Below are 26949 nucleotides of genomic sequence, written 5' to 3'. Positions count from 1 at the left end.
CAAAACGCAGTTGCAAGTGTCTGTAATATACATCGCCATCTCCTCCCACCTTCCCATGTCTCTGAAAGGTAGCTGCGAATGACTCAGAATCAGAAAACTTGGAACCGGTCTGTTTTTCTCTGCATCTGTGCGGGTGTCCAGCCCATGCCAGGACCAGGCTGGGGGAGAAGAAACATGAAAAAGACTCCATCTTTTCTTTCTCCTCTGTACCTTGCATCTTGTATCAAACCCAACTCCTAGACATATCTGTGTCTCCTCATTGTGGGAAGCTAGTGAAAGAGTTAGGGCAGGAGCCCCCAACCTGTGGGCTGCAGACAGGTACCTCCTGTCAGGTCGGCGGTGGTGTTGGATTAGAAATAAAGTACAATAAATGTAGTGTGTTTGAATCATCCCAAAGTCATCCCCTGCACCCTGGTCCAGAGAATAACTGTCTTCCGTGAAAGCAGTCCCTGGTGCCAAAAAGGTTGGGGACGGATGAATTAGGGGACAAATTGCAAGCCAGAAGAGACACCATGGGCTCCAAACCAGACAGGCTGCCTCTTGCCTTTAGGCCTTTGACCATGGCGTTTCCTTCCACCTAACACAAAGGCCAGGGGCAGCTTCTACTCACCCTTGGTGGCAGCCTTTCCACTGTGACCCCTCCACTCCCTGGCAGCACAACTGGATCCCACCCTCACCCATGTCTCTAAGAGCATTTTCAATGCTCCGTCATGGCACTGATGCTGCCCTCGGTAACTCAATCCACAAATAATTGTTGAGTGCCTCCCAGGTGCCTGGCACTGTCCTGGGGGTTGGGACATGACAGGGAACAGGCAGATGAGAGGAAAGACAATAAACATGTAAACAAATAAGTAAGAGGGCTAAGAGGGAAATAGCGCGATGTACTTCTGCAATCAAGAGGGACTGGGGTGGGCGGGGGCGTGTGCTTTAGACAAAGAGGTGATGCTGGAGCTGTGGCTTGAGTGCTAAGAGGGAGGTGGTCCCACAAGGGCCAGGGGCAGGGTGGTTCATGCAGGAATAGTCAGTACTAAAATGCCAAGGCAAACATATTGTATCATTCCATTTGTATGGAACTTCCGGTATAGGCAAATCAGAGATGGAAAGCAGATTAATGGTTGCCAGAGGCCGGGGAGGAGGGAGCGGGGAGGCAGGATGGGAATGACTGCTAATGGTTATGAGGTTTTCTTCTGGGATGATGAAAAGAACGAGCTTGCTGGGACTTCCTTGGTGGTCCAGTGGCTAAGACTCTAAGCTCTCAGTGTAAGGGGCCCAGGTTTGATCCCTGGTCAGGGAACTAGATTCCACCTGCCACAGCTAAAGAGCCTGCATGCCGCAATGAAGATCAAAGGTCCCATGTGCCACAAATAAGACCCAGCGCAGCCAAATAAATAAATACATTAAAAAAAAAAAAAAGAAGAATGAGCTTGCTGTATTCTAGGTACCGGAAGGCCAGTGTGGGAAAAATGGTAGAGGATGGGGCTGGAGATGTGACGAAAGCTGGTCATGAGGAAGTGCTGGGTTGGTAAGAAGCTTGCATTTTATTCTGGTGCAGTGGGGGAGCCACTGGGAAGTCTTCAAGCAGGAAAGGAACAAGATAGCACTTACCATTTTTAAAGATGCTGGTGGCTGTGTGTGGGCTGTGGGTGGTGATGGGACCTAAATAAAAGCAGGGAGATTGGGTGGAGAGGCTGCTGCTAGGGTCCGGGGGAGAGACGATGGTGGCCTGGGACAGAGTGCAGGCGGTGAGGATGGAGTGATGAGAACCGACTTAGGATTTATTTTGAAGGTAGAAACTAGTGGGACTTGATGGATTAAAGGGAAAGAGACTGAGGGCTAGGGAAGAATGGAGAATGCTATTTACATTTTCAGCTTGAGCAACTAAAAGGATGGGGTTGGTGTTTACTGAGATGAGGAAGCCTGTGCAGGGAACACCTTTGGGGCACTCAGAGTTTGAGCAGCTTATTAGATATCCATGCGCAATGTCAGGGGAGCCATTGGGTGGGCAGGTCTGGAGTTCAGGACTGAGACACATCCCTGATCTTCATCCCCATGGAGACAGTATTTAAAACCTGAGCCTGGGTGAGCTCCCCTGGGGATAGGTGTGGGTATGGAAGAGAGAAGATCCCAGGGCTGTGCCTAGGGAGTCAGGCTATGTAGAAATCAAGCCAAAGAAGAGCCCCCAGCACAGCAGACCAAGAAAAGCAGCCAGCAAGGCAGGAGGGAAAAAACGGCAGTTCCACCTCTGCAGTGGAGAAAGTGTTTCCAGAAGGGAGGGCCCACACTGTTCAGTGAGTGCTGCTGAGAGGATGAGGAGAAGGGGACCAGGAGTCACCTTAGGATTTAGCAGTGTAACTAGAGATTGGGCTCCCTGTGTGTCCGACTTCCCTGATAACTCGGTTGGTAAAGAATCCGCCCGCAATGCGGGAGACCTGGGCTCGATCCCTGAGTTGGGAAGATCCCCTGGAGAAGGGAAAGGCTACCCACTCCAGTATTCTCGCCTGGAGAATTCCATGGACTGAAAGAGTCGGACATGACTGAGCAACTTCCACTTTTCCCTGTGAGTCTGAGCACCCAGCACCTGTGTGCTGTGCTGAGCTTGGTTGCTCAGTTGTGTCACCCAGCACATAGTAGATGCTTATTTAAAGGCTGGAGGACCTGAAATGAGCATGTTCTGGACTATGCAGCATAGACTGCCCAGAGCATCAGAGTTCGAGCTAGAAATCAGGTATCTATCAAGGGGAAGTGGCTGAGGAGCATGGGCCACCAGGGAGCCCATTGTCACAGGAGGCTGAGGGAGGCTGGGAGGCTGGCGGAGGCCGGGGAGCCCAAGGAGCACAGGATGCTGGCTTGTCCATCCACACACTTTGTGAGGGCCTTCCCTCCACGTCTCCCCTTTTCCTTCAGGAGGTGATTCATATTTCAATATATTCCAGCTGAAAAAGGATCCGATTTTGAGCAGGTGGTAAGTCAGTACACGGAAATTTGATATATTTTGACTAATGCAGTTTGAAATTTGAAAACTGCAGATGATTTTATTCAGGATCCATTTTTATACCAACTCATTATTGGGGGGAAAAGGCAAGATTTCAGGTTTCTGGGGGAGGATGTGTGAACCCAGGCCTGTCACCACTAAGCTTCTCTAAGCAGGCTTGACCTGGCCTCCGGCTTGCTGCCTGCCTCAGCTGCCTCGTGTTCCTGCTGGAAATGCTTTCTTTAGCTACCCCTTTCAAGCATCCCCGTGGGGTTACTAGCCCAATTTAATCTGACCTTCAGCCCCGCCTCTGTCGCACCAACTCCGGCAAATCCCCAGGGTTGGCACTTAAGACAAGTTTTGTGATAACAGTCAACGGTATTACACTGAATTTCTACTTCTTTCCCCATCTGCCTCCTCCATTTCCCCAGCCTTGCAAGTGAGAAGCACGAGGAGAGGAAATAAATAATGACGATGGGGCGGGTTGCGGGGGATGGTGAAGCTGTCGGCAAGGGAGCACAGACAGTGTCTGTGGGATGCGGGTGAGGGTCCCTAAGGGGCCAGGGGTCTCGAAGAAGAAAGAGAACTGTCTTCCCATGGATCAATGCCAGATCCATCTTCGTCTGGATCTTGGTTCCACCATCTCAGGTGAATCACTGCACTTTGTTGAGCCTTATTTTTCTCAGCTGTAAAATAAGGATATGAATCAGTTCAGTTCAGTTCAGTCGCTCAGTCGTATCCGACTCTTTGCGACCCTATGAATCGCAGCACGCCAGGCCTCCCTGTCCATCACCATCTCCCGGAGTTCACTCAGACTCATGTCCATCGAGTCAGTGATGCCATCCAGCCATCTCCTCCTCTGTCGTCCCCTTCTCCTCCTGCCCCCAATCCCTCCCAGCATCAGAGTCTTTTCCAATGAGTCAACTCTTTGCATGAGGTGGCCAAAGTACTGGAGCTTCAGCTTTAGCATCATTCCTTCCAAAGAAATCCCAGGGTTGATCTCCTTCAGAATGGACTGGTTGGATCTCCTTGCAGTCCAAGGGACTCTCAAGAGTCTTCTCCAACACCACAGTTCAAAAGCATCAATTCTCTGGTACTCAGCCTTCTTCACAGTCCAACTCTCACATCCATACATGATCACAGGAAAAACCATAGCCTTGACTAGACAGACCTTAGTCAGCAAAGTAATATCTCTGCTTTTTAATATGCTATCTAGGTTAGTCATAACTTTTCTTCCAAGAAGTAAGCGTCTTTCAATTTCATGGCTGCATTCACCATCTGCAGTGATTTTGGAGCCCCCCAAAATAAAGTCTGACACTGTTTCCACTGTTTCCCCATCTATTTGCCATGAAGTGATAGGACCGGATGCCATGATCTTCGTTTTCTGAACGTTGAGTTTTAAGCCAACTTTTTCGCTCTCCTCTTTCACTTTCATCAAGAGGCTTTTTAGTTCCTCTTCACTTTCTGCCATAAGGGTGGTGTCATCTGCATATCTGAGGTTATTGATATTTCTCCTGGCAATCTTGATTCCAGCTTGTGTTTCTTCCAGTCCAGAGTTTCTTATGATGTACTCTGCATATAAGTTAAATAAGCAGGGTGACAATATACAGCCTTGACGTATTCCTTTTCCTATTTGGAACCAGTCTGTTGTTCCATGTCCAGTTCTAATTGTTGCTTCCTGACCTGCATACAGATTTCTCAAGAGGCAGGTTAGGTGGTCTGGTATTCCCATCTTTTTCAAAATTTTCCACAGTTTATTGTGATCCACACAGTCAAAGGCTTTGGCATAGTCAATAAAGCAGAAATAGATGTTTTTCTGGAACTCTTGCTTTTTCCATGATCCCGCGGATGTTGGCAATTTGATCTCTGATTCCTCTGCCTTTTCTAAAACCAGCTTGAACATCAGGGAGTTCACGGTTCACGTATTGTTGAAGCCTGGCTTGGAGAATTTTGAGCATTACTTTACTATGCTATTACTATACTTTACTATTACTTTACTAGCATGTGAGATGAGTGCAACTGTGCGGTAGTTTGAGCATTCTTTTGCATTGCCTTTCTTTGGGATTGGAATGAAAACTGACCTTTTCCAGTCCTGTGGCCACTGCTGAGTTTTCCAGATTTGCTGGCATATTGAGTGCAGCACTTTCACAGCATCATCTTTCAGGATTTGAAAGAGCTCAATTGGAATTCCATCACCTGCACTAGCTTTGTCGGTAGTGATGCTTTCTAAGGCCCACTTGACTTTACATTCCAGGATGTCTGGCCCTAGATTAGCGATCACATCATCATGATTATCTGGGATATGAATACCTTCCTAATAATTTTTTGGGGAAGGACTCCCCTGGTGGTCCAGTAGTTAAGAATCTGCCTTGCAACGCAGGCTACACAGGTTCAATCCCTGGTAGGGAAACTAAGATCCCGCATGCCAAGAGGACTCTAAGCCCACATGCAACAACTAGAGAGCTAGTGCACTGCTATGAAAGATGCAGCAGGGCTCAACGAAGATCCTGTGTGCTGCAACTAAGACCGGATGCGGCCACATAAGCACATGTAAACAAACAATCTCTGGGGGGCGTCTAATCAGTGGGCTTCCCTGGTGAAGCAGAAGTAAAGAATCCACCTGCCGGTGCAGGAGACGCGTGAGTTGAGGGTTCGACCCCTGGGTCAGGAAGATCCCCTGGAGGAGGAAATGTCAACCCACTCCAGTGCTCTTGCTGGAAAATCCCATGGACAGAGGAGCCTGGCGGGCTACAATCCAGGGGGTCGCAAGGTGTCAGACACGGCTAAGCGACTGAACACAGATACATACACCTCTGAAGAGTATATGTGGATGCTCCCAGGATGGTACATCTGTCACACAGGAGGGATTCAACACGTGTCCAGCTTTACTTCCCCACCCCAGAGGTCTCCTCTTTGTAGGAGGCACACAGCTTTTGTCTCCTGAGTAGCTCACAGCCTAGATGGGAAGGCAGACAAAGGAAAAGTTCAAGTCTCTGAAAACACCGTGGTTGGTGACTTCCTGGGCACGGAACGTAAGGCTCTATGGACTAACCTTTCTGGGTGACCTCTCAACATGTGTCAGAAGGACTGATAATGAATCTCTGATTTAGGGAAAGAGTAAAAAGAAAAAAAAGAAAAAATTTGGATAAAGCGTTATGCATAAGGATGTTCATTTCAATATTATTTAGTTTTAGCTTAACTGACTCTTAAAAGAATCAATAGGTACATTCACACGGTAATAAATCGAAAACTCCTGACAGGTATACAAGTGAATTTCCCTCCACACCAGTCCCTAAGCTTCCAGGAGAGTCTCCCAGGAGGCAACTGATATTACCAGTTTTGCCATGATGATTTATAGCAGCGAAAACGGAAAACAATCTAAATGTCTCAGAAAGGTAAACTATGGTCTGTCCATACAGTAGGAACCTCTGTAGTCTCAAAAAGCACACCCTATCTTCTGTCGCTTGCCTATGTGTTGCCTCTGACCCTCAGCATCTGCTGTTCCCTCTGCCTGGAATGCCCACTCACCCCAGTGGAGTCCTGCTCAACCTTCAGACCCCCAGCCCTCCCACCCCCACGGACAAGGGGAGCCCCACAGTTCTCCTGGCTACCTGGATCTCTCTCTTTATACTCCTCCTTCAGTTCAGTCGCTCAGTCATGTCCAACTCTTTGGAACCCCATGGACTGCAGCACCCCAGGCCTCCCTGTCCATCTCCAACTCCCGGAGTTTACTCAAACTCATGTCCATTGAGTCGGTGATGCCATCCAAGCACAGGGTGTGATTAGATATGGATATGGCCCTTCAATGAGTGTCTGTTTTCCCATCAGACTGTATTCTCCTGGAGGGTGGGGTCAGTCTATCTGCTGGGCTCCCCAAGGCTGCCTTAGAGCAGAGACTCACAGATGGAGGCACCTGGAGAGCAGCTGAACGAATGAATAAGTTAGGCAGAAAAACGCAGGCTTCAGAGCTGCATATATAGCATGATCCCAGTTTTATTGCTTTAAATAAAATTTTTATTTAAATTTTCTATATCCCTACATAAATGAAGGAAGTCTCGTAAGAAGGTACAGGAAGGCCCCGTGGATGATTGTCAAGGATAATAGGATTGTGGTGATTTTTCTCCCTTTTTAGTTCTATACATTTCACATTTTCCACAATTGGCAAGTATTATTTTAAAGCTAAAACAAGTGAGGAAGAGTGACTTTAAAGGAAAACCTTGTGGAGGGAAATAGGTAGGGCTTGGGGACACCGGGAAGCCCCCTGCCACCCGGACTAAAGCTCTCTGGATAAGGGTCAGAGGCTGTCCTGTGCTGCTGGCTGGCCAGACGAGGGTCCCTGAAGAAAGTACGGGGCTCCACCAGCAGGGAGGAGACAGCAGTTCAAGGCCTGGGACCTAAGATTCTCAGCTAAACTCGGCAGGCTATTTTTTTTCTGTATGATTTATTTATTTTATTGAAGAGTAAATGTAAGCAAATATAAGGCATAAAGAATAAGAAAGTTAACATCCCTGAGCCCACTGCTCAGTTTAACACACAGAACACCACACATCCATTGGAAGCATTCCCTACCAGTGTCTTCAGGAGCCATTCAAGAGAGATTCTGCAAAAGGGTCAAAAGAGAAAGGTCTGTGAGGTGAGGCCTGAAATGCCTGGTAAATTACCCTCTTCCGCACGAGGTCTCTCTTGCTGCTAAAACTTACTGTAAAATATATACTGTATATATTTGGACTTCCCAGGTGGCTCAAGTGGTATAAATAATCCGCCTGCCATTGCAGGAGATGCAGGTTCGATCCCTGAGTGGGGGAAATTCCCCTGGAGGAGGAAATGGCAACCCACTCCGGTATTCTTGCTGGGATAATCCCATGGACGTAGGAACCTGGCGGGCTACAGTCAATAGAGTCACAAAGAGTCAGATACGAAGTAACTGAGCACGCACGCATGTGTTTACTCAGAACAAGCCATCTCAGCCAACTCTAGCACCTGGTTTCCTTGCTTTGGGCTAGAATTACATCAGCGAAATCATTCATTCATGCACTCACCAGACATGCTTGGATAAGCTCCACATACCCGGCACTAGTTGGGGGTGTTTCCCCCCAACCCCAAGGAAACTTAGGGCACTGCTCCCACAAAAAGAGCAGGAATTGGGGGAGCAGGGCCAGACCATGGAGAGCTTGGGAGTCATGCTCAGCAGGAGGGACCTCACATCTGTGAGGATTCTTATTTGCAAGCAACAGACACCTGCCTTGACTAATTTAAATGAAAGGCAATTCTTTTGGAAGTATACTGAGTCCTTCACAGAATCTCCCAGAGGGCTGGGGACTCCACAGGTAGGAACAACAGCCCAAGTGAAGGCAAAGACACCTCCAGTGAGCACCTAAGGTTCTCACCACAGCCTCTGCCCCCATTGGCTCTGCCGCTGCTGCCATCCTGGCAAGCGTGGGTCCCGCTCGGCCCCCTCTGTATCCACCTCATTAACTCCCAGCTCAGAAGTCTGGGGTAGTCGTGTCGAGGGGCAGAGCCCCGACCCAGGGTCGTGGCGGAGCTGCAAGGGAGGCTGGGAAAGTGAGGGCTGGACTTTTTCAGCTTCCACGGGGAAGGAAAGGCTCATCTACCTCAACTGGAAGATCTGCCAAGTATAGGAAGAGGGTTTAGCTACTGGGTGGCTGGCAAGAGTGACAGATGTCCGTAACATACTCTCCTGAAGGCATCTGGGGAAGACTTTCGGTTCATGGAAGCCTGGAACGGGATCTTTTATCCCCAGAGCCATCTTGGCACGGTGCCTGGTCAGAGGAAAGTAGGGGAGTAAATATTTGCTGAGCTAATGCACTGTGAGGGCTTCCAGGTGGCGCTAGTCGTAAAGAACCCACCTGCCAATCCAGGAGACATAAGAGACGCAGGTTCCATCCTTGGGTCTGGAGTAGAAAGTGGCAACCCACTCCAGCATGCTTGCCTGGAAAACTGCACGGACAGAGGAGCCTTGTGGGCTACAGTCCATGGGGCTGCAAAGAATCAGACACGACTGAGCACACACACGTGCACACACACAGGGCAATGTCAGCAGGGGAGTGACCTGAGCAGGTTTCATGGGAGGGGCCAGACAGCCCCACCTGTCCAGTGAAAGGTAAGGAGAGCTTGGGCAGAGCCCGGGGCAGTGGCCGTGGAAGCCTGGGTTTACAGGCACGTTGTCTCCTTGTCCCCACAGACCTTGTGTGTGACCAGGGTGGCTTGATTTCTCACCAAACAGAGGGCCTGTTTCATTCTGTTTTCTTCCTTCTCAAACTCCCTCCCGCTTCCCTCTCTCCGCTCTCAGCTGATGACCCCACTTACTTCCAGGAGAAAATAGGAGCCCTCAGAAGCTAACACATCCTCCTCTCTTCAGGAGGAACACCTGAGCCACTTTGGACCTCTGGATCTTGGTCTCTTTGGTCCTCTCACTTCTAAGGCATCAGTTTCTCTCTCCCTTTCCTCCTGGATCACCCCCAGGAACATGCAAACCGACTCTAGTGTCTTTCCTTCCATCTTAGGAAACAAACAACACCCCTTCAGGTCCTACCCAGACTCTCTGCTCCCTTTGCAGCCAAGCTTCCTTAGTGAGTGGCCTCTGGGTGCTCCCAGCTGCTGATCCCGGAGTCCCTTGGGAGCCTTCGTCCCTCTCCTACCGATGACAGGCTGGGCCCTCTGAAGGACCTTGCCCAGTGAAGCGTGAACCAGAGTGACATGCACCCCTGGAAACAAAAGCCTCAAGCGCCAGTCCTCTGTCCCCTCTGCCAGGAGACCAGCAGTGTCCTGGGTGGAGGGTGAGCTCTCCCCTGCATCCCTGAGCAGAGCGGCAGCTGCCCTGCCTGAGCGAGAAGCCAGTCTTTGTTGTTGTGGCCGTGGAGATTCTGGGTCCCTTGTCACATCAGCGTGCCCCAGCCTGTGCTGTCTGATACAGTGCTGTCTCCCCTCCTCAGCTCCCATTCACTCTTCATCCCACTCCCACGTGCCTTCTGCCCCCTCCTTTCTACCAGCAGTGAACGTTCCAGCGTCACCTTCCTACCAGCAGCGAACTTCCAGCATCACCCATTACCTCCATGTTGTCAAATACACTCTCCAGTCCTCACAGAAACTCTCAGCCACTCTCATCACGACTGATTCCTCCTTCCTTCTCGAAACACTCTTGGCTTTGGTCATGCCACACTTTCCGGGCTTTCCTCTGACCTCCTCGCCCATTCCTTCTCCTTTACACACCTTCTGCTGTGTTGCCAGAGTCCTCAATCCTTTATCTTCTTGCAGTCTCTCTCTCTCTTTTTTTTTTGGCTGTGCCATGCTTCATGTGGAACTTCCCTGACCAGGGATTGAACCCACACCCTTTGCGTTGGAAGTGCAGCATCTTAACCACTGAACCGCCAGGGAAGTCTTGACTCTAACTTCTCTCTTGACTCTCAGAGGTGACCTCATCCATTCCCGTGGATGGAAATACCATCTCTATGCCGATGCCTTCCAGGTGTGCTTCTCGCCTCTGGGCTTCAGCTTTGGACAACCAGCTTCCAGCTAATCATCTCTATAAGATCTATGACTTTGTTCACCCTAAGCGGAGTTCCTCGCGGCCCCGAAGCCTGTTTTCCTAGGCTCCTCCCGTCTTGCTGTGCTCTTACCCTCTGCAGCCTCCTGTCTCCCTCACAACAGTCCATCCGTATGTCCTGTCAGTTCTGCAGCCCGGATGTTTCTCAGCCTGTCCACTGCTGTCTGTCTCCATGGCCTCTACCCCTTCTGAATCCTCCATGTCTCTCGTGGATGACAGCCGTAGGCCTCCCTGCCTCCCTTCACGCTCCCACAAATCCATGCTCCCCCCCAAATCTGATCAGGTTGCTAGTACTTCAGTTTCCTGCCAGAGACAGAATCAGATCCAAACTCTGTTTATTTATGGCTGTGCGGGGTCTTCATTGCTGTGTGCCGGCTTCCTCTAGCTGCGACAAGCTGGGCCTGCTCTTCACTGTGGGGCACCGGCCTCTCATTGCAGTGGCTTCTCTTGTTTCGGAACATGGCTGTAGGCGCACAGGCTTCAGTAGTTGCAGCACACGGGCTCCGTAGTTGTGGAGCGCAGGCTCTAGGTTACGCCGGCTTCACAGCAGCTCCCACGCTCTACAGCACAGGCTCAATAGCTGTGGCACACGGACTCAGTTGCTTCGCAGCCTATGGGATCTTCCCCCACCAGGGATTGAATCCATGTCCCTTGCATTGGCAGGTGGATTCTTATCCACAGTGCCACCAGGGAAGTCCCAGAACTAAACTCTTGACTGAGCCTTTTAAAGCCTTTTTTGACCCCATCACGTGTCCCTCTCATCCACACCAAGTTCAGTTCTGCCCCAGGACCTATGCACCTGTAGTTCCCACTGCCTGGAAAGCTGTTCTTCAGCTCCTTCTTGACATTAGGTGTCACCCACTGCTCAGAGAGGCCATTCATTCATTCAGCTGTCTTAAACCACCTTCCTATGCCCCCAGTGCCCAGCAATCTGTTTGGGCATCTCTGGTTGTTTACATCATCTGCCCCTAGACTGTAAGCTTCATGAGGGAAGGAGCCACGTCTCTTACTGGTAGCACCAAGCTCAGAGCTGTTCCTCACATGAATGAAAGAACTGGAAGCTAGATTCAGGATGGGGTGATCGATAAACAGGACGTGAGTTCTGAAGGCTTTTCATGAACAGCAAGGAAGGAGTGGCTGCTCCAGGGACTCAGAATGAGGGGCCCGGGTGGAGAGCTCTGCTCCTGCTTCTCAAAGGCTGGGTTCCATCTTCTGTTTTCCTTCAGGGATTGGTAGAGCACTCCCCCAACTCCCCTCTCTCACACACCCTCAGGAGCCCCCTAGGAAGGCATCTGAATGGACACTTGCCCCTCAGGACTGTCCCACCCCCGCAGAGGTTCCCAGCCCCAGTAATCACACCACGTGGGTGTCAGGGGGCCTGTCCGGTTCCAGGTGGGCCTACAGTTTTCTGGGGTTTGTGCGGACAGACAGTTGGTTCCAGATGGAGCAGAGAGGGCCAAGAACCTCTCCCTGGGAGGGCTGGCTTTCAGGGGGCTTTGTCCCCAGCCTTGGAGTCCTGGTGGCCACAGCCCAGGTTCTGGGGCCCACAGACTGAGAAGCAAATTTGAGTAGCAGAAACAGTGGAGACAGTGTCAGACTTTATTTTTTTGGGCTCCAAAATCACTGCAGATGGTGAATGCAGCCATGAAATTAAAAGACGCTTACTCCTTGGAAGGAAAGCTATGATCAACCTAGATAGCATATTCAAAAGCAGAGACATTACTTTGCCAACAAAGGTCCGTCTAGTCAAGGCTATAGTTTTTCCAGTAGTCATGTATGGATGTGAGAGTTGGACTGTGAAGAAGGCTGAGCACCAGAGAATTGATGCTTTTGAATTGTGGTGTTGGAGAAGACTCTTGAGAGTCCCTTGGACTGCAAGGAGATCCAACCAGTCCATTCTGAAGGAGATCAGCCCTGGGATTTCTTTGGAAGGAATGATGCTAAAGCTGAAACTCCAGTACTTTGGCCACCTCATGCGAAGAGTTGACTCATTGGAAAAGACTCTGATGCTGGGAGGGATTGGGGGCAGGAGGAGAAGGGGATGACAGAGGATGAGATGGCTGGATGGCATCACTGACTCGATGGACGTGAGTCTGAGTGAACTCCGGGAGATGGTGATGGACAGGGAGGCCTGGCATGCTGCAATTCATGGGGTCCCAAAGAGTCGGACACGACTGAGCGACTGAACTGAACTGAACTGAACTGAGCACATATTATAAGCCCCAGGGCAGCTTTGCAAAGTGAAGATAGAGCTCATATGACTAGGGCTTTGTGCAGAGAGCTGGCAGTGTGTGGGGGGATGGACTGGGAGAGAGAGCCAAGTACAAAGGTCAAGACCTGGCCCCCCCACCTGCTGTGCCCTGGGGCAGCCAAGACCTGGCAGGAACTTGAGGTTAAGCCCTGACTTGGAATCTAATCCATCAGGTCCCTCTGCCAGGCCTCTGGGGTCTGGGAGTGCCAGGGTGGGTGGGGTGAAAGCCAGGATCCACAGGGTGGGGGGTGGGGAGGCAGTGGCTTCCTCTGATGGCAGCCCTCAGCCTTGGGGATGCCCCGCCCTGCAGCCAGTCTGGGTACCAGTTCAGAGTACAGCCTCAATGAGTGCTGCCAACACCCAAGAATGCATGTGCTCTAAGTCCCCATTCTCGGACTGAGAAACTGAGGCTGTGGAGGTTTAGTGACCTGTCTGAGCTTGTCCAGCTGAAACGTGCTGCCTTTGGGACTGGTCCCAGGCCCAGGCAGTTCATGGACACAGAGCTGCCTGCGCCGGCCTGCAGTGTACTTCCCCCACCTCTCCATCCCACGCAGGGACCCCCGCAGCGAGGAAGTGATAGATACGGTTAGGCAGAGGAGAGAGGAGGCTGAGTTTGCTCCAACAAGGCCTCCTGAGAGCTTGGCGGCCCAATTAGCACGGCGTTCCTGGCCAGGCCCGCTCGGGGGACTAGCTGCAGCAGATGAAAGCTGAAAGGTTATTCCAATAAGGTGCCGCCCACTTCCCAGCTGAGAGTGATCCTGGTGTGCTGGAGGGGCTTGGGGTGGGTACATAATTCAGCGTGTCAGGAGGAGAGCGGGAGCTATAGGCAAAGCCAGAGTGGGCGCTGAGATAAGACGGGAATGTCACGGGCGGGTGTGCCTCTCCTCGGAAGAGGCCGGCCCCCTCCCTGGGGTGGAGTTCAGGAACACTCAGGATGAAAGGGCTGGGTGCCCAGCCCCCTCGATGGTCTCGAGATAAAGGTTGCTGCAGTATGCACCTGCGGGCACGCAGGTATGTGCACACGGCCATGTCCACACACATAGGCAGACATACGTGTAGATGTGCAGAGACACACGCACACGCACACGCACGGGCTCTGTCTAGGCCTCAAGCTGCAGCCACGGGGCCTGAGGTGTGGGTCTGGGGAACACGCGTGCCTCATGCCTGCCTGTTTACTCGCTCCTCATCCTGTGGCCAGAAGTTTTTTTGGGGGGGCCACGGCACTCCTGGCCCCCAGATAGGTTGATTGACATTTGTTTGGGACTTTCAGGCATTAGCACTAAAAGTCCTGCATGCTGGGAAACTCCTGAGTCCCAGACAAACCTGTGCTGGTCACGCTGCCCCAGGCCCCAGGCAGGCCCGGCGCGTCCCCTCCCTCCCCAGTCCTCCTGGGTCACCTCTGTGCTGGGCCCTTGAAAGAGAGCCACAGTGGAGTCTCTGCTCACCCCGGAGGCCTGTGTACTAACCAAGACCATTGTGTGTATTGAGCACCTCCTAGGGCTTCCCCGGTGGCTCAGTGGGTAAAGCGTCTGCCTGCACTGCGGGAGACCTGGGTTCGATCCCTGGGTCAGGAAGATCCCCTGGAGAAGGAAATGGCAACCCACTCCAGTATTCTTGCCTGGAGAATCCCATGGACAGAGGAGCCTGATAGGCTACAGTCCATAGGGTCGCAAAGAGTCGGACATCACTGAGGACTTCACTATGAGCCAGGCTCTGGGCCTAGGGTTTTCTTCCTGAGTACCTACTGTGTGTCAGGCACTGTTCTAGGCCCTGAGGGCACCACAGGGAACACTAGACAAGATCACTCCTCATGGAACTGCCCCTCCAGCGAGAGAAGACAGAAAATAACATCAATTAAAAAGTGATGGGAATTTATTAGGAAAGAAGAAATGTTATGCGGAAAAGTAAAACAGGGAAGGGGTCATTTAAAATAGGCTATGGTAGGGGCGGGGGCGGAATTCCCAGGTGGTCCAGTGGTTAGGACTCTGTGCTCCCACTGCCGAGGGCCTGGGTTTCATCCCTGTTGGGGAACTAAGATCCCACAAGCCGGTGGTGTGGCCAAAAAACATAAATGGATTGAAAGTGTTAGTCACTCAGCTGTGTCCAACTCTTTGCCACCCCATGGACTGTAGCCCACCAGACTCCTCTGTCCATGGGATTCTCCAGGCAAGAATACTGGAGTGGGTTGCCAGGCCCTTCTCCAAGGAATCTTCCCATCCCAGGTCTCCTGTATTGCAGGCAGATTCTTTACTGTCTGAGTGAGCAGGGAAGCCCCTAAATAAATAAACAAATATTTTCAAAGGCTGCTGGGGAAGGCCTCCCTGAGCAGGTGACAAGGGGAGGGGCTTGAACGGAGAGGTGAGGGCAGGAGCCCTGCAGGTGTCCTGGGGCGAGCTTCCAGCAGAGGGGACGGCGCATGCAGAAGGCTGGAGGCAGGATGCGCCGGGGCACGGAAAGGACAAGAGGAGGGAAACCCAGCTCCGCCCCGGCTGGCTTGTCTCCAGAAGTGACCTGGGCTTGGGTGTGGCACAGAGGGGCAGTACCGCGTGGCTGGAGGCGCCAGTCACTCTGTGAACACAGCCGGCTTGGCCTGAGGCCGTTATTGGCGGCAGAGCCATCCCGTTAGCATCGATTGGCTTGGAGAGGAGCGCCAGGCCAGGCTGGGGCAGCAGGGGGACCAGGAGCCTAGCCCCATGTAGGGGGAGCAGGTTGCAGAGGCAGGAGGTCTGACCACACGGCTGACTGGTCTCGAAGCCTCCAGAGCCCCGTGGAGCTGCCTGGTGGCTCTGGGGGCTATCAGCCCACCGGGCTGGCACCCTACGTGGGTGTGGGGAGGGGCAGGCACCAGACTCAGGCCAGAGTGAGGCCCGAGACCTTGGGGCCGGGGAGGGCGGACCAGTCCTCAGACAAGGATGCCCCCACTGTCCTGCTAGCCAGCCGCGTGGCCTTGGCTGGCCCCTCCCCTCTGTGCCTCCCACCTGTGGGGTAGCAGGGGGATGCCATGTAAGGAACCTGCCGCTCGGTTCTGGTACAGGCTTGGGTCCCGTTTGGTTAGCTCCCTTCCTGTTTCTGGGGCAGGGAAGCTGCAGGGCCCCTGAGAGAGGAGCAGGGGCCCTATCAGTGGTGCTGGTCCCAGTGGGGAGCTCTCTGGCCTCCCCAGCCCTGGAAAGCCCTCACCCAGCTTAAGCCGTAGTTACAGCCTCATAAGGAGTTTAAGCTGCTGCTGCTGCTAAGTCACTTCAGTCGTGTCTGACTCTGTGCGACCCCATAGACGGCAGCCCACCAGGCCCCCCTGTCCCTGGGATTCTCCAGGCAAGAACACTGGAGTGGGTTGCCGTTTCCTTCCCCAGTGCATGAAAGTGAAAAGTGAAAAGTGAAAGTGAAGTCGCTCAGTCGTGTCCAACTCCTAGCGACCTCATGTACTTCAGCCTACCAGGCTCCTCCATCCATGGGATTTTCCAGGCAAGAGTACTGGAGTGGGGTGCCATTGCCTTCTCTGGAGAGTTCAAGCTGCTTAGAGGCTAAGAGAAGGGCAGAGGTAAGACAGGGCTTGCTGCCTGCTTCCCCACCTCAGTACCTCAGCATGTGCTGCCCTCTGCCTGGAATGCCCTTTCCACCCAGCCCACGAGGTCCAGCCCCTATGGAACTTTTCATAGGCACAGCTTGTGAATGGGCTGCTGAGTCTGGGTGAGGGGCCTGCCCAAGCCCAGGCTACTCATAGGTCCCTGCTCAGCAGGTGAGGGATTTGGGGATTTGAGGCAAAGAGGACATGAAGACTGGCTTCTCAGGTGGCAGAGTGGTAAAGAACCCACCTGCCAATGCAGGAGATGCAAGAGATGTGGGTTCGATCCCTGGGTCAGGAAGATCCCCTGGAGGAGGCAATGGCAACCTACTCTGATATTCTTGCCTGGAAAATTCTATGGACAAAGGAGCCTGGTGGGCTACAGTCCATGGGGCCGCAAAAAGACACAACTGAGCGTGCACTCACACACACACACACACACACACACAGAGGACATGAAGATAGTGATGGCTCTCCTTTTCTGCACATCCTTTGTGCTGGCAAGGAAGCAAGAAGACTTCATGGAGGAAGTGGCACAAGGCAGCAAGTGCCTTTGCCATGCACACACCAAGGCGCCTACTCTGGGTCTGGCGCCTGCTGGACAGTCTGGCATTGAGACCCCCATCTGCTTGTGTGTGTGTGTTCAGTCACTCAGTAGTGTCTGACTCTTTGTGACCCCATGGACGGTAGCCCACCAGGCTCCTCTGTCCATGGGATTCTCCAGGCAAGAATACTGGAGTGGGTTGCCATTTCCTTTTCCAGGGGCATCTTCCCAACCCAGGAATAGAACCCACCTGCCGAGTTCTTCCCAGGCCCCTCCCTACCCGGGCACTCTGCATACTCCAGGACTTTGGCGGCAAGTGTTGAATGGAAGAAGGAATGAATGAGGCTGCAGATCTGTGTGTGGGAGGCCAGGAGGTCTGGGAGCAGCCGAGTAACAATCAGGTGGATGCCCCTGGAGTAGGCGGGCAGCAGGGGGAGGAAGGGGGATCAGGGGAGGAGACAGTGGAGGATGAGAGCCAGAGGAAGTCCGGAGTTTGAGTCTGCACCTTACTTTCTCCAGCCCCCTCAGGTAGAGTGACCTCCTTGCTCCCCAGGAGGGGGCAAGGAAGCTGATGGGAGGAACCATAAGGCTCCTCCACGGAGACTTGTATCCATGCTAATTTGCAATCTTAAAACGCACAGCAAAGGCACCAGTGTCAAATTGTTAGTACATTAATCAGTAATCAGTGGGTCGAGGCTCCCATGGGCCACACAGAGCGGGCACAGGGGTACAGGAGGAGCTGTGGCGAAGCAGTGCCAGCCTCCCTGGGAAGAAATAGGCAGAGTGATGATCCATGACCAGGGCACACGCTGGCTCAGGCAGAGGAGGCGGGATAGGCTGGGAGAGTTGGTCCAGGGCCTTGGAGATGGAACCAGCTTCCAGGTTGGAGAAGCAGACTCAGTTGAGACCCACTGCAGTGCCCAGTGGGAGAGGGCAGCAGCCACTGGCCTGGGTCCCCTGGCACCTGGATGGTACCAGAGGATGGAGAGCAGCTGTAAGCATCACCTGGGGTCCCTGCCTCCTCCTGGGTCCCTCTCAGGCTCCGGCCCTGAGTGCCACCTTTATACCCCTGCCCCCACCCACGATATCTGACCCCTCCCACCTGCCAAAATGTGTTCATAGGCCAGCCGCTAAGGCCACACCTAGATTTTTGGACTTTTGGCTCTTTTACCCAAACCGGGGTCTTTGCCCGGCTTTCCCTGTATCCCAGCATCCCCGGGGCACCTGCCTGAGGGAGGGGTGTGGCTTTTATGGAGCACCATCAGCTTCTCTGAGGATGACTTCAGAAAACCCCCACCCAGGGCCTTTCAGAGACAGAGCCACAGTAGTAGGCAGAAGGGCTATTTGACCCACCCCAGGTCTGGGGGCAGGAAACCTCCTCCCCCACCACCCCCCACCACACAGGATAGCTCTGAGGCTCCGAGGAATATGAGCAGAGCACTCTGTAAACTCTATAAGCTGCACAAATGTCGGTGGTATTAACACTGAGCCTGCCAGGGTTCAGCCTGCTCCCACTGCGGGCCGCGTTCCCTGCCTGACTTAAAGGAAGTGCCTTGTCTTTGCAAGACTCCAGGGGGTGGGGGTGGGGGTCTTTTGTGGCCCTGTCCCCTTCAGCACAGTGAGTGCCTTGAATGTCCCTGAGCTAGGAAGGGGACACTGGGCTCCCTCAGAGTGGCAGGGTGGAGGCGCCTCCCCAGGGCCATCTGGGCCGGGCGGAGGAGCAGAGATGAGCAAGGGGAGATGGGGTGGCAGGCTGTGTGGAAGGTGGACCCGGAATTTGCTGGGCCCTCCTCCCAGCCCTGGTGTTGGAGGCTCAAGGCAGTGGGCAGGCTCCCTGAGAGTCAGCCTGGGTTTGGGGGCCAGGCTCCTAGGGGGTCCTCCCAAGGCAGAGTCTCCTCCTGAAGGGCTGGGGGCCCCTGGCCAGACCTAGGTGGGCAGTAGTGGGTGAGAACAGACTTCATTCAGGGAGTGCTGGCATAGCGATCCTCTCCTACTCTTGTTACACATGGGGAAACTGAGGCTGAAAAGGCCCCCCTGCCTGGGGCTGGGGCTGCAGACTATTCAATGGTGGCAATGACTGAAGCGGGGCAGGGGCTGCAGAGAGCGTGGCCCAGCCCAGAATGGGAACTCACAGCTGCTCTGCCACCATCACCACAACCGCCGAGGTCATAATTGCTCTGAAATCGCAACCCAACACAATTATGCAGAAACCGAATTATGTGCGATGATTTTTATGTGTTGGAAACGTTGTTGAAGCCGGGTGATTACAGGGGGACAGGAAGCAGCTGCCACTCTCTGGGAGCCCATAACTCCCAACAGCTGGGAGCTGTCACTTATTTACGATGCCGTTTCTGGGAGGAAAGAGAGGGTGGCAGGGGTGGTGAGGTCCGCTGGAGCCCAGGCAGGCAGCTCTGGGGCAGCGGCCGGCCTGAGACTGGGAGTAGGGCCCAGCCCGAGAGTGGCCGGGAGGGCTAGTTCTCTCATTCAATATGCTCTGGGTACAACTGGCAGCCGGAAGAACCAGCCGAGCTGCCCTAGGCACCCAGCTCTCCCCAGAGGCCTGTGATCAGCCAAGCTGGAAGGGAAGGATCAGGAAGCCAACCCCAGCAGGGATGAGATGACGGCCTGGCCCTGCAGGGCGGGGGTCTACAGGCCTGGAGCCGGTCCCCACAACACTGGCGTGCCTGCCAGGCTGCCCGGGGCAGCTGCGACCCTGGAAAAAGGCAGGTAATGACGATCATCCATAATGAGGCTGCTGCGATAATGAGTGCGTGGCTGTTATCCGACCACAGGCTGGACACATCCGAAAATAAATTATTTTAAGGATCCATTAACGAATGCCTAATTAATGCCCAATTAGAGAGAAGCTACAGAGGAAATGCTCTGGACAATCGAGAGGCAAGGCCTGATTTGCAGCGGTAGCCTGGGATCTCCAGAGAGAGGGGGAGAGGGGGGGAGACGGGAGGGACCAGACGGTGGACTGCAGTGGGGGACAGTCTCTCTCTGGCTACTCCTAGGACCCCAGAACCATCAGTCCTGGTGCCTCCCGCAGTCCTCCTCTCTCTCTGTCCCTCTCTCTCTCACACACACACATACACACACGTGTCCTTTGCAGAGAACAACTATTATTACTTAGGAATGAGGAAACTTAAGTCTTGGGGGAATGATGCATGCTTGAGGACGTGGAAGGCACTGTAAATGAGAATCTTTCAAGATAAACTTTGGTGACATGCCTGCTCGCTTTGTTTGTTATTGGGAATAATTGAAATAAGAAGACGCTTCAGGAGCCCATGTGAGATATTTACTTTGTTAGAACAGGAGCCTGCCTCACTATCTGCTCATGCAGATAAAGGCAAGTAAGTGGCAGAGCTGGGACCCCAGGGGGACAGGACCCCCGAGGCTGGCTGCTGGGTCCATGGGCGGTGACCCCAATCTTAGCCAGGATGACAGGGCCTAAGGGGGCGGGGCTCAGAAGCTGTGGGCGGGGCTAGGGGTTTGAGGGGTGGGGCTAAAGAAGTCTGCCAGATGTAGGGGGACCGCACGCAGCCTCTACACCAACCCACCTCCCCAGCCCCCAGATCGCTGAATGCGGCTAAGACGAGGACAGAGCCCCGGCGACTAAGGAGGCTCACATACCCGTGGAGCTCGGCTTCTCCGAGTGTCTCGGAGTGTCTCACCTCCCGGGCAGCCCCCCCCCCCCCCCACCGTGACCTGGCTGTGCTCTCTTTCTCCCTCCAGGGTGCTGTGTGGAACTGCTGCTGCTGCTGCTGGCCGGGGAGCTGCCCCTGGGCGGCGGCTGCCCGCGGGACTGCGTGTGCTACCCCGCGCCCATGACAGTCAGCTGCCAGGCGCACAACTTCGCCGCCATCCCCGAGGGCATCCCGGAGGACAGTGAGCGCATCTTCCTGCAGAACAACCACATCACCCTCCTGCGGCAGGGCCACTTCAGCCCCGCCATGGTCACCCTGTGGATCTACTCCAACAACATCACCTTCATCGACCCCAACACCTTCCAGGGCTTCGTGCACCTGGAGGAGCTAGACCTCGGCGACAACCGGCAGCTGCGGACGCTGGCCCCCGAGACCTTCCAGGGCCTAGTGAAGCTCCACGCCCTCTACCTCTACAAGTGTGGGCTCAGCGCCCTGCCGGCCGGCATCTTTGGCGGCCTGCACAGCCTGCAGTACCTCTACCTGCAGGACAACCACATCGAGTACCTCCAGGATGACATCTTTGTGGACCTGGTCAACCTCAGCCACCTGTTTCTCCACGGCAACAAGCTGTGGAGCCTGGGCCAGGACACCTTCCGGGGCCTGGTGAATCTGGACCGGCTGCTGCTGCATGAGAACCAGCTGCAGTGGGTCCATCACAAGGCTTTCCACGACCTCCGCAGGCTGACCACCCTTTTCCTCTTCAACAACAGTCTCTCTGAGTTGCCAGGTGACTGCCTGGCACCCCTGGGGGCCCTGGAGTTCCTCCGCCTCAATGGGAACGCCTGGGACTGTGGCTGCCGGGCGCGCTCCCTGTGGGAATGGCTGCAGAGGTTCCGGGGCTCCAGCTCGGCCGTCCCCTGCGTGTCCCCCGAGCGTCTGCACGGCCAAGACCTGAAGCTGCTGAGGGCCGAGGACTTCCGGAACTGCACGGGGCCCGTGTCCCCGCACCAGATCAAGTCACACACGCTCACTACCACCGACAGGGCCGCCCGCAAAGAGCACCACCCGCCCCCCCACGGCCCTGCCAGGGACAAGGGCCACCCACACGGCCATCTGCCCGGCTCTCGGTCAGGCTCCAAGAAGCCGGGCAAGAACTGCACCAGCCATAGGAATCGCAACCAGGTCTCGAAGGCAGGCTCTGGGAAGCAGGCCCCCGAGCTGCAGGACTACGCCCCCGACTACCAGCACAAGTTCAGCTTTGACTTCATGCCCACATCACGGCCCAAGAGGAAGGGCAAGTGTGCCCGAAGGACCCCCATCCGTGCCCCCAGCGGGGTGCAGCAGGCCTCCTTGGGCACCTCCCTGAGGGCCTCGCTCCTGGCCTGGATACTGGGGCTGGTGGTCACTCTCCGCTGAGGACGCAGGGTGCCAGCACCCAGCACTGCTACATGTCCACCAAGGAACAGGATTTCTTTTCTATTTTCACAAGTGGAGGATCTGCTGGGTTTCAGGCAAAGGCTGGTAGAGGCTTCGGCTGCTGTCTGGGCCCTGGCCAGTGGATTATAAACCCAAAGTGTACAGCCCCAAGCAGAGGGAGGTTTAGTGCATCCCACCCAGCTGTTCCCAGCCAGCCCCCTCGCCGAGCAACCACGGACAGCATCCACCCAGCAAGGCAGTTAAAGCCGCAAGGTGAATCCTTCATTAACAACAATGGGACAGTGCACCACAGGAGCTGAGCTCTGTGGAATCCTGGTCATTTGGAGATGTCTGAAGGGGCCCCGCCACCCCTGGAGGAAGCAGGACTCAGCGAACAGACGAGAGGCTGGGTCCACCAGCTATGTGGGGGCACGTGAGCAGGTGGCATTTTGGCTCTTGCCTGAGGCCACTTAGTCACCCTGCCCTGAATCCAACCGTGTGCCACCTTCAGTCCCTCCTTTGGGGGTAACGCCTCTCATTCCTGGTGTCTCAGGCAACCCTGGCAGACCAGGCCCAGCTGCTGGGCTCCAAGAACCAATTACCAAAGGCAAGATCATCAGAGGCTGAAATTTAGAACTTCATCATGTGCAATGGGGTTCTCACAGGAGGTGCAGTTTTATAACTATGTCCACTTATATATATATATATACACACTCTCTACATATATATACACAAATGCACAGGTCCTTTCCCTACCCCCTTACCTAACTGTATGTCTTATCATGTTTATAAACTATACGGAAAACTATATCTGCGGAACTAAGGGTTGTATTGGTGATTTCTAGCAAGAAAGGAGTTCTAGGATTTTTGTCTAGAATCCCAACCTGGCAACGGTATTCCCCGTGTAACCTGGGCTTTCCCGGGCCTGGGGCCAAGGGGCAATGGGGAGGGTCAGGGAGAAGGGGATGCCACAAGAATCACTTCAGGGGACCAATATTCTTAGCTATTTAGAGCATCACCATGTTTTTATATGCAACACAAGACCGTCTGCTACCCCAGAGCACCCGATCACTCCCAGTACAGCAGCTGTTGGCATCAGGGTGAGAAGCTAGAAGCAGCTTGTTGAACATCAGGGAGCCAGGCTCTGGGAAGGGGCTGGAAGGAGAAGGAGCAGGAAGGCGATTTGGATTTCTTAGGCAGGCAGGCGAGGCAGCATCCACAGTGTTAGTCCAACAGGCTGGGCAGTGTTGTCAGCCTAGGACTTTGCCAGCAACAGTCTGGACCGGCCAGGGAGACTCTGGGCATGAGCCCAGGCCTCCAGTGTGGCTCAGCTGCTGAATTTTTCCTTGAGGCTCTTTGGTGGGTGTCCCAGCAAGGGTCCTGGGTAGGGTGGAAGGAGGGTGGCATCAGGCGGCCTTAGCAGAAGGAGAACAAAGAGGGCATTTCAAGAACCATCTCAGGCACTTTTGCATTAAGGAGGCCCCATCCCTCCTGGACCCTTTGAAGATGCCCTGGGGACAGGGAGAGTTCAGGGGGGTGGCCAGACTCAGGGGTCAGAAGATGGGGACATGCAGGGAAGGGAGCAGGAAAGCCCAGAGACAGGGGAGAGGGGCTCAAGTCAAGGTCAGCCATGCTGCTGGCTGGGGTCCGAGCGGGCACAATTGTTTTTGGCTTTGCACAAACCCGAATTCCCCACCAGAGAGGCTGTGTGTCAGGTGCAAGAAACATTGAATCCAATTAAGAGAGAAAAATAATAATAATAAAAAAATTCTCTTGGAAAGAACATTGTTTCTCAATTCCTAACCCCGCATTCCTAAAGGAGTGGCAGATCCCAGGCTTTTGTGGGGGTGGGCGAGCCTGGCTAGGCTCAGCTCTGAAAACACAAGCACGTTTGTCGGTGGGAGGAGCTGTTTGAAGCAAGGGCACACTGACTCACTGGGACACGTGTGCCTGCACGCGCACACACACACACACGCACACACACATGCGTGCACACGTTCTCGGTTCTTTGCTCACTGACACAGGACGTGACTTACCTCCCATGCTCTGGCTGCACTGGCTGTCCCCAGAGCAGGCTGGCCCTGGATCACTCCTGGCCTGTTCCTAAGAGCTTCACCCACAGCAGCTGAGCTGTCGACTCTTAAGTGGGCTCCAGGGGCTAGTTGGAAGGGAACTGCCAGTTCCCAGGACCCAGAGGGTGTTCCAGGAAGCCAGAGACTGCCCTATAGAGAGGGGGATGTATGTGGGGTCTGGAGGCTGCACCCACCTCCCTGGCTTTGAAGGAAGGAGCGAGTTCCCGCAAATAGAAGAAAGAGGCTGTGTTTCCAGCCTGGACAAATCCTCCTAATTACAGGGCTGGAAATGTGCCCTAAAGGGAGTCTGGTGGCGGCAGAACAAATTATCTGCGTTTGCTCCCAGTGGTCTGCCTGCTCTTACCCAGGCCGGTGCCAGGGCCTAGCTGTCCCCTTTAGAACCTAAGGATGCTGTTATGTTGTTGATTTCATTTCCAACTTTAGACAGCACAGCCCTCGGCGGGAAAATCAAGGGTCCAAGCACTTTATTAAATTTTTTTTTGTAAAGACTTTGTAAGTCCTGTAATATGGGAGTGAAATGTCAGGACAAGAAATGCTAATGTTTTATAAATGATCCTCTTCTGTCAAGCAGAGCGCAGTCTCTGGCTGCCGACTGTTATTAGAGCCGAGGCAGAGGGGCCCAGGATGCCAGGTGTGTTTCAGCAGCTTGCTCCTCGAAGAGGAGAGGAAATAAAAGCAGCTCTGTGGTGGATGACATCACTTGTCATTCAGTGGCTCATACGCTACGCAGGCACAGTGACACCATTGTGCAGAGCATTGGAGCAAGCTGACAAGTTGGGAGCTAAGCCAAGGCCCCTCAATTCACCAGACCCGGCATCTCTTCTGGGTGGTTCAGGGCAGGGAGGGGTGGGTTCCTGCCTGGAAAGCTCCATCCTCCTCCCAGAGGCTAGGGCCATCCCCCACCCCTTTGTTCCTGGCAGGGCCAGCCCCTCTGCCATCTTCACTCATTGCTGTCCCCAGGCCCCAGGAGGGAGCCATCTGCTCACTTGCCACCAGTGGTCTCAGCGTTTCTCTTCACAAGTTCCTCCCCAGACCGCAGAGCTTGGCCAGCTCCCTACCCTTCATTCAGCAAGCTTTAAACAAGGATCTACTTATGCCAACTATTGGCCCAGGCTCTGGGGACCTAAAAGTGTGAAGACGTGGCTCTGCCAAAAGGACCTCAGAGCCTAGATGTGGAAAGAAGTATGGGATGGGTGAAACCAGAGTGGGACTGTTGTCTCTGTAAGTGCACCCCATTACCACCATGAGAAACTCAGGCAGGGTGGGGGCTGTCAGGGAGGGCTTCCAGGAGGAGGTGACACTCAGATGGCTCTCAGAGGATGAGGAGGCAGCCAGAGGAGTGTGGGGAGTACTCCAGGCAGAGGGCTTGAGGCATGCAATAGCACCACGTTTGGGCTATCTGCAACCAACTGTGAGTTGAAGACTGGGAATGCTGTTTGGGGAGGTGTGGGAGGTGAGCCTGGCAAGGGAAAGGCTACTTGGGGAACTTGGATTCTACTCCAAAAGTGGAGGTGTGAGCCCCCTACCTTGGGGTTCTCGTCCCTGCTCCAGACCCCCAGCACCTTTGCAAGCACGTGGCCCGCACCCGTGGCACACTTGCCAATGTTCCTCAACAGTGGATTTCATCATCGAAACCTTGCCTCTTCTGCTCAGCCAGATCCTCCCCTCGTGCCAGCAGGCTGGAGCGCTCCCTGGAAGTGTGCCTGGGCCAGAGTCCCATTCCCAGACACCTGCTGCTTCCAAGCTCGGAAATACCCCAGAGCTGTTTTATCTTCCAGACTCCCTCCTTCCCCATCCACAAAGGGCTCACCCCTCAGCCCCTCTCCGCACTTCCACAGGGCTGCCCAGACACCTCCGCATGCGCTGGCTCCAGCAGACCATCAGTGATCCCCAGAACTCCCCCCAGACTGCACCTCCCTTTTTGCCTCTCCTGCTGGGGCTGTTCATTACCAGGGAGCCAAGAATCCCCATTTAGCAAATGTTTACTTGTCACCTAACTAATCACTCAGCACTCTGCCACTATGGCAAATGGGGGGTTCCAGAAGGCCTGTTGGCAGGTTTGAGGGGGCTAGGAGGAGCCAGGAAGGCTTCTTGGAGGACAAGCTGCAGCATCTGGGTTCAGAGAGAACAGGTTTGCTCTGGGAGTGGGGCTCCCTGAAGTTGGCTAGGAGCCTCAGGGATTTGGTGGCTCCCAGCAAACCTGCCCTTGAGTTTCCACCACTCAGACTGTCCCCCACCAGCCCCTGGGTGGACCCAACTCTGGGACCCAGCTCCTCAGGGGCCTTTTCCACCCTGACCTGGAAGATGTCAGCCTTGATTTGTGTATCTTCTTTGCTGGATCCGCAGCGAGTATACCTTTTGATGGGGTCCCTCTCAATATCTAATGTTCAGCCTCTTGAAGCAACTGTGGTCGCATTACAGCTCACCTCCTCCCAGCCTGGCTTTCTAGTCTAAGTAGGAGTTTAGCCCATCAGCTATTACTCCCATCCCATGTTACCAATTCCCCACCATCAGCTTGTAATGGGCCAATTTTCTTTTACCTTCTGTCTACTTGGGAAATATCTCAAGAACCTTTGTGCATTAAAATATCCTTTTCAACTCTCTACTCGATATCTCTTTCTGCTCCTCTAATTGTCCCTTTTAACTCACTGTGCTTTCAGTATAAATCTCCCCGTCTCCCCTCTTTGCAGGCTGTTAATAAATACAAGCTCTAAAAAAGTATACATAAACATCTACTGTTGGCTAAATAACTCACTGCTGCTGCTAAGTCACTTCAGTCATGTCCGACTCTGTGTGACCCCATAGGCGGCAGCCCACCAGGCTCCCCTGTCCCTGGGATTCTCCAGGCAAGAACACTGGAGTGGGTTGCCATTTCCTTCTCCAATGCGTGAAAGTGAA

General features: G+C 53.9%; 1 protein-coding gene across 1 annotated transcript in view; it reads left to right on the top strand.

The window, feature by feature from the left end:
- The window catches only part of RTN4RL1 (reticulon 4 receptor like 1), a 79288-nt gene extending 52542 nt beyond the window's left edge, over window positions 1–26746 (top strand). Inside the window, exon 2 of the mRNA XM_018064403.1 lies at window positions 20631–26746. Within this exon, the coding sequence (XP_017919892.1) occupies window positions 20631–21958 (1328 nt within the window). The 3' untranslated portion in view covers window positions 21959–26746. The remainder of the gene's footprint in view (window positions 1–20630) is intronic.

This window comes from Capra hircus, chromosome 19, assembly GCF_001704415.2.
Source record: "Capra hircus breed San Clemente chromosome 19, ASM170441v1, whole genome shotgun sequence".
NCBI classification, from domain to species: domain Eukaryota; kingdom Metazoa; phylum Chordata; class Mammalia; order Artiodactyla; family Bovidae; genus Capra; species Capra hircus.
Note: the sequence above shows the minus strand (reverse complement) of the source record. Positions and strands in the feature narration are given on the sequence as shown.